We start from the raw sequence: 12,365 nt of genomic DNA, 5'->3' as shown, positions 1-12,365 counted from the left end.
GGGGTGTGAAGCCCCCAGTGCCCAGTGGCAGCCACCTCCACCCCATGCACAGATTGGGGGGGCACATGCCCCCTGGGCCTCCACCAGGGTGTGTGCAGCAGCAGCAGCCCCACCATACACCTGGATGAGCCACCCAGGCTCGGATCCTTCCACCACCTAGCCCAACTGGGGCCCCACTCACACCTGCCCCTGCCTCTGCCTCTGCTTCACACCATGGAGGCCTTGATCTGCCCCCCCACCTCTTCCCTTCCCCACAGACTAACCCACTGTGTGTTAATCTGGCCCTGCCTGCTAGCAATGCTTTCTTGGAAGAGAGGAAATAATCTTTAGCTAAAACACTTGCAATATCTATACTATTAAGAATCATAGCCTATTTTAAATGGTTTTCCTCAAGAAAATATATAAACAAGAAAACATATAGCCAACCATTTCAAAACAGTCTGGATTAAAACAATCAAAACTGTTCTAGATTATTTTGTGGTAACCTAACTATACAGCACAACAAGGACAGCTAGAGCCAAACAGCAAAGTAATACGTAAGGCCAAACATGAGTCAGCCTTGACAAGTTTATAGTATATAAATGAAAGTAAGTAGCTACCCCAGTTCCAATAGCTTCATAATTAGTTTAGTAAATAGTTGTAAAATGTAAAACATCAAGTGTTTGCAGACATGTTAACCTTTTGTCGGTAGTTGTTCAGGTCTGGATAAGCAAGTCTCCTGACATTAGTCCAATTCACTACTTAATATCATTCTATTAACTATATTGCAAAGGCTTTTGCTCTGGGAAACTGAGCAATTCTAATCCTGGTAACATGACTTTGCATTTCCACATGAAGATGTAATCCTGAATTAAACTAGTGCAGCACAATAATAGCCTTTCAGACATGAATGACTGGTGCCTCCCGACACTGCGGTGGGACCATTTGTAGGCAGCAGCATTGGCAGCAAGCGGAACCACCTGCAGACGGCGGCGGCAGTGCTAGCGGGGGGAGGGGGTGGCGAAGAGGGACTGGCCACAGACACTGGTGGCAGTGGTGAGGTGGGGGGCAGGGGGCAAGTGACAACTACCCACAGAAACTGGCAGCAGCCAATTTCACGGGGGGGGGCACACGCCCCCCCCCCCCCCCCCCCGTGCTTCTACTTGTTGCCTATGCTTTCAGACAAAAAGAAAAAGAGTGCTAAAGATGGCTAAAGTTTGGGGGGGTTGTTTGTTTTTGAGGTTTTTTCCATTTTGTTTTGTTGGGGTTTTTTTACACACTTTGGATGCCGCACATTTTACATCCTCACAAGAGACTTGTCTTGCTAATAGTCTGAAAAATGCCAGTGGTTAAACAACATACAGTAGATTGCCAATTATCCAAACTATCCGATAGTTATATGAACACAGAATGTGCTGCCAAACTGTGTGATACAAAAGTACAAGATGACTAAAACAAAGAGCAGTGCTTTAACAATTGAAGAATGACTTGAAATGATCAACAAACTGAAAAAGTGTAAAGCATTTGATTTTAGTTTATCAATTAGTCCCAATTAGTTTTGATAATTGGCTCTCCATGGTACTTCCGTCCTCAGGATATAGGGAGAAGCTGCAATCTCAAAACATTAAATGATTCTGCACCCTAATAAACACTTGGAGCAGAACAAAGCAAGGTGTGAATAAATACTCAGGTTAAAAGTTAGAAGAGGACTTTTCCTTTAAAAAATGGTCTGTCAGTTTTTGGAAAATAATGACAAGCTTTTCATTTTATATATGACCTAATAGTTATAATTAAACCCTAGTAGGACAATTCTCAACAAGGCTCAGAAGAGGACAGAAAGAGTATGAGACAGAAGATGACAAATTATAAAGGACATTAGTGAGACCAATGGTAAAGAAGAGAATAACACTGAGAATACATAATTAGCCAAGGGAAATTTGGAACAAGGAAAGTGAAGTCCTGATAACCTTTTCATTCCTGCAATCACCTGTTTTCTAGAAAGCTGCTTAAATTAGAAAAAGCCCGTAGGGCATAGTTTCTCCACATTGCACAAGTTTGATATACATGCACAAGCTGATCTGGGATCTTTTTCAACTTTATAAGCCAACCTGCAGAAATTTCAAGCCAACCCACAACCAGTTTGAATGTGCGGGGAAGCAAACCTCTAAAGAGGAAGATATTGTGTAGTTTGGACACAGTTGAATAGACACTAACCCTCAGTACCGTTGGTGTAGCTTGCACTATGCCTAATATCTAATGTACAGTGGTGTTATTCTAAAATGTCAGCTTTCTTTTATGAAAGCAAAGAGCAAAGCCATCAAGGAGGGAGTTATTTGTCTGGTGTTTTTTTAGGCTGTACAGGAAGGAACATCTCTCATGGCATATCACAGAGTAACTTTACCTGAGCAGGGAAGAACCAGAAGAAGAGATTGCTGTTAAGAGTCTTGTTCACTGTGAGATTGCTAAAGTAACTCTTCATACTTGCTCCTGGAAGAGGACCTATCAAACTTAACTGCCTTCCTAAGAATGATACAGAATTCAAATAAGCATTAAGAAAGATATATACTATCCAGTTTCATAAGTCACTGGAACTTGCTGGTCCTTTCCTCACAAAAGAGGTGATCAAGGAAGGTAAGTTCAGAACCCTCCCTCCTACAGCAAACACCACCAGCAAGCTTCTTTGTTTGATGATGGTCACCTCCAGAACCAAGGCTGCTTGTAACATAGCAGTACCAGTTCCTCCAGTCCAGCTGGAGAACAGGTACGAGGCCCTGGCAACTCTGGAGGAGAAGGAAGGAGAGGAAGAAACTGGAGAGGAGACAACTCCACGCTCTCCACATTCTGAGCAGGCTGAAGGAGATAAGCAGGCCAGGAGGAAAAAGCATTGACTGATCATCAGGATCTCCATCCTGAGAGGTACAGAGAGCCACATCTGTCACCAGGACCCCTCAACATGCGAGGACTACTGCCTACCTGGAGCAAAGATTCAGGACATGAAGGGGATGATCCAAGCCATGATCCAGCCCACCAATTACTACCCCATGGTCCTAATCCATGTGGGTACTAATGATGTGGCCAGGAGAAGCCCTGATTGCCTGATGGCGGACTACCATGCTCTGGGGTGCGTGCTAAAGGAGATAGGTGCATAGGTGGTTTTCTCTTCTATCCTACCAGTGAGCAGACCTGGAAGATGGCATGCAACGTGCATCGCGGAGACCAACTGGTGGCTTCAGGAATGGTGTCTCATAGAATCATAGAATCATAGAAGTAGGGTCGGAAGGGACCTTGTAGATCTTCAAGTCCAACCCCCCGCCTGGGCGGGAGAAAAGACTGGACTCAAATGAGTCCAGCCAGGTAGTCATCAAGCCTCTTCTTAAAGATTCCCAGGGTAGGAGCCAGCACCACTTCCCTAGGAAGTTGGTTCCAGCTCCTAGCCAGCCTAACTGTGAAATAGTTCTTGCAGATGTCTAATCTAAATCTACTCTCTAATAATTTATGTCCATTGTTCCTTGTCATGCCTGGGGGCGCTAGGGGAAACAGTGTCTCCCCTAAACCCTTCTGGTCCCCCCTAGTGAGTTTATAGACAGTCACCAGGTCCCCCCTCAGCCTTCTCTTGTGAAGGCTGAACAGGTTTAGGTCCCTCAGTCATTCAATATAGGGTCTACCCTGTAGTCCCCGGATCATGCAGGTGGCCCTCCTCTGGACCCTTTCAAGGCAGTCTCAAGGCAGGCTTTGGCTTCTTCAACAATGACTGGCACATCACAACAGGAGACATACTCGGATGGGATGGGCTTCACCTTTCCCCTAAAGGTAAGCGTGTGTTTTCTAGGTTGGCAGATCTCCTCTGGTGGGCCTTAAACTAGGCTCATTGGGGAAGGGGAAGACGAGGGTGGAGGAATCATCAGACTGCCAGACTAAGCAACACCCACAAGTACAGCCCAGCCTAGCAGAACATATACACAGATAAGCAGAACATATACACAGGTAAGCAACAGGGGCCAGGGTAATGCTGAAAGTAGGGGGCCAGTGCACACATCCACAGGAAGCCTCAAATGCCTCTACACAAACATGCGTAGTATGGGAAACAAGCAAGAGGAACTTACCCTCCTGCTAGCTGACACCAACCCGGACATTGTGGGGATCACTGAAATGTGGTGGGACCCAACGCATGACTGGGCAGTGAATGTCAAGGGCTATAGGCTGTACAGGAGGGACAGGATAGGAAGGAAAGGTGGGGGCATGGCACTCTATATTAAGGAGGAATACACATCCTCATCAATTAGCAAAGAATCAGAGGAGGGGCAATCTGAAGTGCTTTGGGTTAGAATACAAGGGGGTCGAGGGGAAAGAGACTTAACGGTGGGGGTCTACTACAGACCTCCCAACCAAGGGGAAGAGCTAGACCAGGAATTCTTAAGTCAGCTCACGGAGGTAGTGAATTCAAAGGATGTGGTCGTCGTGGGGGACCTGAACTTTCCAGACATCTGCTGGGAAGAACAGTCAGCCAGGTCTGACTGCGCACATAAGTTCCTAGCCAGAATGCAGAACCTCCATCTAACCCAGGAGGTGCACAGCCCCACCAGGGGAGAGGTCTTGTTGGACCTGGTGCTGGCCATGGGTGATGACCTGGTGAGGGGGCTGCGGGTGCTCGACCACCTGGGCGACAGTGATCATCGCCTGCTGGAATTCACCATCCAGCGCAAGGTGGCAAAGGCCTACAGCAAGGCAGCAGCCCTAGATTTCAGGAGGGCAGACTTCAGTGAGCTAAGGAAAATAGTTGGGTAAGCACTGAGGTCCCAGAGGGGAGGGGAGGAGAGCCAGGTGTCCATGAAGAGTGGTTGCTTCTTAAGGAGATGATCCTCCAAGCCCAAAGGGAGGTAATCCCAACAAGGATCAAAGGGAGAAGGAGGGCACATAAGCCCCCATGGCTCACCAAAAGCATCCAGGAACGTCTTATAGCTAAAAGGGAGGTGTACACCCAATGGAAGGGAGGGGCCATCACCAGGGAGGACTATACTGCAGTTGCTCAGGAAGTGCAGGGGGGCAGTCAGGAAGGCCAAGGCGAAGATGGAACTGGGACTAGCTTCCCAGATCAAGGACAACAAGAAGTCCTTTCTTAAATACATAGGGGGCAAAAAGAAGGTTCCAGTTAATGTGGGGCACCTGCAGGACACACTAGGAAATCTGGTCATCACACCAGATGATAAAGCCAACATATTTAACGATTTCTTTTTCTCCATTTTCCTAAGCAGGGACCAGAATAGTCACTCCCCACTCTGGGCCCCCCTTAGATCCCAGGGGAGGCACATCTAAGCCAAGGGTTAGTGAGGAACTAGTTAGAGAACTGCTGGAAGGACTGGATGTATTCATATCAGCTGGTTCAGACAATCACCACCCTAGAGTACTGAAGGACTTGGCTGAGATCATTGCGGGACCCCAGGCACGGCTTTACGAGCACTCGTGGTGCTCTGGTGTAGTGACAGAGGACTGGAAGAGGGCCAATGTGGTTCCCATCTTCAAAAAGGGGAGGAAGGAGGACCTGGGAAACTATAGGCCAGTTAGTCTTACCTCGGTCCTAGGCAAGCTTTTTGAGAAAATTATTCTGGTGCATATCCATGAGGGGCCAGCAGGGGGGATTATGCTTAGGGGCAACCAACACAGGTTCATTAGTGGCAGGTCCTGTCAGACCAACCTGGTGGCCTTCCATGACCAGATCACCAAATCCTTAGATGCAGGGGTACCAGTGGACTTAGTCTTCCTGGACTTTCAGAAGGTCTTCAACACTGTCTCTCACCCCGTTCTCATTAAGAAACTGGGGGACTGTGGTGTCAACACCCACACAGTCAATTAGGCAGCCAACTGGCTGGAGGGCCGCACCCAGACTGTGGTGGTGGAAGGGCCATTTTCGACTTGGAGGGATGTGGGCAGCGGGGTTCCGCAGGGCTCGGTCCTCAGGCCTGCACTGTTCAACATCTTCATCGGTGACTTGGATGAGGGGGTAAAAAGCACCCTGTTCAAATTTGCTGATGACAGTAAGATGTGGGGAGATGTGGGCACGCTAGAAGGGAGGAATAGGCTGCAATCGGACCTAGACAGGTTACAGGGGTGGGCGGATGAGAATAGGATGGGATTCAACACCGACAAGTGCAAAGTGATGCACCTGGGAAGGAACAACCGGCACCATACCTACAGGTTGGGGATCTCCCTTCTTGTCAGTACAGAGGCAGAAGAGGATCTTGGAGTCATCATTGACTCCAAGATGAACATGGGCCGGCAGTGTGGGGAGGCAGTCAGGAAGGCCAACCTTACCTGGTCATGCATCCACAGATGCATCTCAAGCAGGTCCAAGGAGGTGATACTCCCCCTCTATGTGGCACTGGTCAGGTCAGAGCTGGAGTACTGCTTCCAGTTCTGGGTGCCGCACTTCAAGAGGGATGTGGACAACATGGAGAGGGTCCAGAAGAGGGCCACTTGCATGATCGGGGGCAGCAGGGCAGGCCTTATGAGGAGAGGCTACAGGACCTGAACCTGTTCAGCCTCCACAAGAGAAGGCTGAGAGGGGATCTAGTGGCCTGTTACAAACTAGTCAGAGGGGACCAGCAGGCACTGGGGGAGTCCCTGTTCCCCCGAGCACTACCAGGAGTGAGCAGGAATAACGGTCACAAGCTGGCACAGGGTAGATTTAGGCTAGATATCAGGAGGCACTACTTCACAGTCAGGGTGGCTCAGATCTGAAACCAACTTCCAAGAGAAGTGGTGCTGGCTCCTACCCTGGGGGTCTTTAAGAGGAAGCTAGATGTACACCTTGCTGGGGTCGTTTGGCCTCAGTACCCTTTCCTGCCATGGCAGGGGGTCAGACTCGATGATCTGCTCCGGTCCCTTCCGACCCCAGAAACTATGAAATTATGATGAAGCCCACTCTTTCTCCAGCCCTCTAGAATGGAAATGCGTGGCACCAGCCTCTTCCCAGTGCAGGGACTAAGGAGGGCTAGACAGAAAATTCGGGGGGCTGAGCAAAGGCAGGACACAGGCCCCACAGGCTGTGGGCTGTGGGCCAGAACGGGGTGCGCTGGGCAGATGGTGGTGGTCCAAGGCAGAGGCAGGGGGCTTAGACAGGTGCAGCTCTGGAACGGGTGGCTACAAGGGGGCTAAGGTGAATTTTGGGGTGGCAATAGCCCCCCAAACCTCCCAGAACTGGCCCTGAATGGAAGTGTGGTGAAAACCAGAGATGGATCCAGAGGGGATGCAGTGACACAGCTGCACCTCCTTTTTGGGCTGGACCATACCTTGGGACCATACCTATATGTACTCTCCCTTCCCCCCACCCCTCCCACCTGACACAACTGCTCTCCCTGCTGTCCCAGGGCATGGGCAGCTTTGGAGCTGCTCCTTCCCACTCCAGCCAGGCAGCATAGCAGCCAGGCTCTGCTGGGATAGTGGCAGCAGCAATGCATGGTGAGGAGTTCCCTCCCCCTCCTCCTGCAGGGAACAGGCAGGGTAGGGAACCCCCCCCCCCCCCAGCACTTCTGCCCCAGCTGAGCCCAGCCCCTATTTAGCTTGGCTGGAGTGGGTAGGAGAGACTCTGAAGTTTCACCTCCACCCCAAGGACAGCAGAGAACAGTTGCGAACAAGGGAAAGGGGAGAGGAGAGGACATGACTCTGAGCAGGAAGGGGAAGGGAGAGGAGATTCTTACCTATTCTGGGGACTTTAAGAAGTCCCCAGAGTCTTCCACAATGCAGTCTGTCCACACCAGTGGAACAAATCCTGTATCCACCCCAAACGTGTCTATGTGGACATGGAAGATACCATGGAAAATGAGAGCAAGCATCATGAGCTCTTTTGATTCTTGATTCAAGGTGTGAGAAGTGAAAAGTGCTCTCCCTAAATTTTAGGCTCTTAGGGTTTCGCACTGAAGCTTTGTGAAAAGCTTCAAGGACATTTCATATTCTGGACCATCTCTAGCCATAAGAAAATTATAAAACTTCTGCTCAAGTTCTCACCTCATCTCTGAATTTACTGTAAGCCTACCAGATCATATGTAGAGCAATCACAGCTTTTAGGGAAAAGAAGGCTCATTCCATACTTAAAAAGCAATAAAGAGAGATAGGAAAAGGTTAAAAATATAGAAGTTTGTTTTATAAAGTTGGCCTTCTCTCAGAGTGGTACCTCTTCTTGTAAGGTGAAGCAGTTTAGTAAGATTAAACATCTGTGCACTAGTGTAAACAGGGTAAACAGTTTTTGAATTGCTAAAATGAGAGAGGATAAAAGCTTTCTTGCTAAATGTATGCCTTAAGTCTTATTCTTCCGTTTTGCTACTTTACAGAACACTTTAATAACAGAGACTATAGTAGACCCTTAATTTTCTGAGAATTCATTACTTTCAAGAAAACTATTCTACAGTATTTTACTAGCGTTTTATGTAGCATCACAGCTAATGATACCTACACTTGTCAAATGACCAATTCATTACACTTGTATTGTTGCCTTATTCTCTAATCTCTTTCTTTATAGCTTGACATTTCCATAACTGGTAGTGGACACTTAGTCATCGGTACAAGTTAAGAAGTGATACTAAAAACTTAGAAAGATGTAATATTTCTAGGCAGGTAGTTTATAAAGTTGTTCCTACCTTCCTCAGTTCTTCCACTTTCAATATAAGGAGTAAGGAAAAGTGGCTGCCCTGGGTCTCCTTTTGATGGTGTAGCATACTTGATCCTTTCAACCATCCCACGGACAGCACTCCTTTGTTTATGGGCACTACCCAGTTCTAAGGTTATGCTCAGGCTCAGCAAAGCCAGCAAAACAGTTGCCTTAGACATTCTGGTATTTAATACCGCTAGAAAAGGAAAAGATACCAAAAGTCTGAAACAAAAAGGAATCATCTGCCACAGTTGCTTTGTTTTCTTAATCATTTATCAAGTTATTCTGTTTTATTGCCATCTTAACATGACAGAAGAATCTTCCAGGCAACAAATTATCCTGGCACCCATTATCTTGTACTTACTTCAGAACAAATCAGTTTTACTCTCCTAAGTTGTTCTTGCTTCCACAACAATATAGTAGAGGCAAAGAAAATTCCTACTATTTAACATCAGGAGGTGGACAGTCTATTCTATTGGTATTAATGAAGGAGAAATAGAATGTTTCTTTAAACACGTTTTTTAAAACACAAGATGAATAACAGTACATTAAACTTCAGGGGGCCCAAAGCCAAACAGTTCAAATCCAGATCTTAAACACCTCACACGGTTCAAGGTCACATTCATATTACATTTAAAAATTAATTTTTCATTCAAAAAACATATCTTAAATGTGTTTGCTATGTTTCAATATGTACTCTCCCTTTCAAAGATAAATAAGCGTATTTTTTTAAAATACAGAAAAGAGTATTTTCATACAAGAAAGAGTACTTAGACTGCAAGCTGTTTTGTAGAAATAGAATATTTTTCTTATGCTTATACAATGCCTAGAAAAGTCCAAAATGGGGCCTCCAGATGAATTCAGAGCAATTTTATTTTTAGGCAACACATGTTTTCTCCTAAGCAAAACATGCTAATTTGGTAACACCAAAACACTTTGCAAATTCACACTAGTTTCACCAAATTGTTCACCTTAAACAGCAAACTTGTTTTGACATTTTCTAATGCTAAAAAATATTCTAAGTCTTAACAAAGTGTCTTGTTCCAGCCTGTAATATTTTTGCAACTTTTCATAACTGCTAGCAAACCAATCTGGTTACTGAACAAAATAAAAAAAATGGTAATAGACTCCGAGTGAACTTTATTTTTCTTGATACAATAAAAAATGAAAAGTTTTTTAAATTATATTTTATTTTGTATACGATACCTGGTTACTCTAAAAAAAGGGGGGGGAAAAGCCCAAAATGACAGAAACAAAATGAAAAGCTGCTATAGTCATAAGATTGTTGGCACTAGAAGTGGTGCCCTTTTATGAAGTAACCCAGTGGACTGAGAACTCAGCTCAATTCCTTCCTCTGTCCAAGCAGATTCAAGCCAACCTTAAGAACATCTCCTGATGCTCTAGGCATCAGGCTACTGGCTACTCAGGGCAGGAGGAACCCTTACTCCAGTCATGGTGTGACAAGGGCATGCCTGGAGCAGGGTCTCAACTTCGGCCCACCCACCCCAGGGATGGGACCACAGGGGGAAATGATGATGCTTCCCAGCCACAACAGGTGACAAGCACAAAAAGTACCCAGGTAAGTGGCAGGGGTCCAGACAGTCCTGGGTTTAGGGGGGTGGAGCATACACCCACAGGAGGAATGCCTTAAATGCCTCTACATTAACGCACATAGTATCAGGAACAAGCAGGAGGAACTTGCCCTTCTGCTAGCTAACACAAACCCGGACATAGTGGGGCTCACTGAAATGTAGTGGGATTCAATCCATGACTGGGCGGTAAACATCAAGGGCTATAGACTATACAGGTGGGACAGAACAGGGAGGAAAGATGAGGGTGTGGCACTCTATGTCAAAGAGCAATACACATCCTCAACAAACAGCACTGGGTCAGAGGAGGGGCAAACTGAAGTGCTCTGGGTCAGAATACAAGCGGCTCGGGGTGAAAGAGACTTAACGGTGGGGGTCTACTACAGGCCACCCAACCAGGGGGAAGAGCTGGACTGGGAATTCTCAGGTCAGCTCGCAGAGGCAGTTAAGTCAAGGGACACAGTCATCATAAGTGACCTAAACTACCCAGACATCTGCTGGGAGGAGCAGTCAGCTAGGTCTGACCACTCATGTAGGTTCCTAGCTAAGATACAGGACCTTCACCTAATGCAGGAGATGCACAGTCCCACCAGGGGGAATGCCTTGCTGGACCAGGACCTGGCCACAGATGATGACCTGGTGAGGGGGCTGCAGGTTCTTGACCACCTGGGCAATAGTGGAATTCACCATCCAGCGCAAGGTGTCAAAGGCCTGCAGCAAGGCAGCTGCCCTGGACTTCAGGAGGCTGATTTCAATGAATTAAGGAGATTAATTGGTGAGGTACTGAGGTCCCGGATGGGAGTCCAAGATGAGTGGTCGTTCCATAAGGAGATAATCCTCTGAACCCAAAGGGCAACAACCCCAATGCGAGTCAAAGGGAGAAAGAGTGCTCAAAAGCCCCATGGCTCACCAAAGGCATTCAGGATCATCTGAAAGCTAAAAAGGAGGTGTACACCCAATGGAAGGGAGGGATGATCACCAAGGAGGATTATACCTCCATTGCTCGAGACTGCAGGGGGCTGTAAGGTAGGCTAAGATGGAGACAGAACTAGGATTAGTGACCCAGATCAAATATAACAAGAAGTCCTTTTTTAAATACATAGGGAGTAATGTGGGGCCCCTGCAGGACACGCTTGGCAATCTGGTGGTTGCACCAGGTGATAAAGCTGACCTCATTAACAAATGATTGGCCTCCATATTTTTGAGCAGGGACCGGGACATCCCCCCCACCAGAATCCAGGATGAACTCAGGAGAGGCACAGTTAGGCTCTGGTCAGGAAACTTCTGGTGGGACTGGAAGTCTTCAAATCGGCAGGTCCAGGTGATCTCCACCCAAGGGTGCTGAGGGAATTGGCAGAGGACATTGCGGGACCCCTGGCACAGCTCTATGAGCACTTGTGGTGCTCTGGCAAGGTGCCAGAGGATTGGGAAAGGGCCAATGTGGTCCCCATTTTCAAAAAAGGGAGGAAGGGGGACCCAGGAAACTATAGGCCCATTAGTCTTACCTGGGTCCTGGGGAAGCTCTTTGAGAAAATTATCCAGGAGCACTTCTGTGAGGGACCAGCAGGGGAAATTATGCTTAGGGGCAACCAACATGGGTTCATTAGAGGCAGATCCTGTCAGACCAACCTGGTGGCCTTCTTCAACCAAGTCACAAAATCCGTAGACAGAGGTGTCGCGGTGGATGTAGTCTTTCTGGACTTTAGGAAGGCCTTCAACACTGTCTCACACCCCATTCCCATCAAAAATTTAGGCAACTGTGGCATCAATGCCTACACAGTCAAATGGGTTGCAAATTGACTGGGCCATACCCAGAGAGTGGTGGTGGATGGGTCGTTTTCGACCCAGGGGGATGTGGGCAGTGGGGTTCCCCAGAGCTTGGTCCTCGGGCCGGCACTGTTCAACATCTTCATCAGTGGCTTGGACAAGGGGTTAAAAGCACCTTGTTCAAGTAGTTGGATGACACTAAGATGTGGGGAGAAGTGGGCACGTTAGAAAGGAGGGACAGACTACAACTAGACCCGGACAGGTTACAAGGGTGGGTGGATGAGAATAGGATGGGTTTCAATACTGACAAATGCAAGATGCTGCACCTAGGGAAGAAGAACCAGCAGCAGACCTACAGGCTGGGGAACTCCCTTCTCGTCAGCACAGAG

The 12,365-nt window shown here is 47.4% G+C and overlaps 1 protein-coding gene across 1 annotated transcript in view; it reads right to left on the bottom strand.

Annotated features, from left to right (window-relative positions):
* CPVL (carboxypeptidase vitellogenic like) overlaps window positions 1-8,799 on the bottom strand; it is a 105,442-nt gene extending 96,643 nt beyond the window's left edge. Inside the window, 2 exon segments of the mRNA XM_090049800.1 lie at window positions 2,381-2,499; window positions 8,610-8,799. Of these exon segments, the coding sequence (XP_089905926.1) occupies window positions 2,381-2,499; window positions 8,610-8,799 (309 nt within the window).
* Between the last annotated feature and the right edge of the window lie 3,566 nt (window positions 8,800-12,365).

This window comes from Crocodylus siamensis, chromosome 5 (assembly GCF_052110815.1).
Source record: "Crocodylus siamensis isolate JL-2025a chromosome 5, ASM5211081v1, whole genome shotgun sequence".
In the NCBI taxonomy this organism is placed as follows: Eukaryota; Metazoa; Chordata; order Crocodylia; family Crocodylidae; genus Crocodylus; species Crocodylus siamensis.
This window is presented reverse-complemented; position numbering and strand designations above follow the sequence as displayed.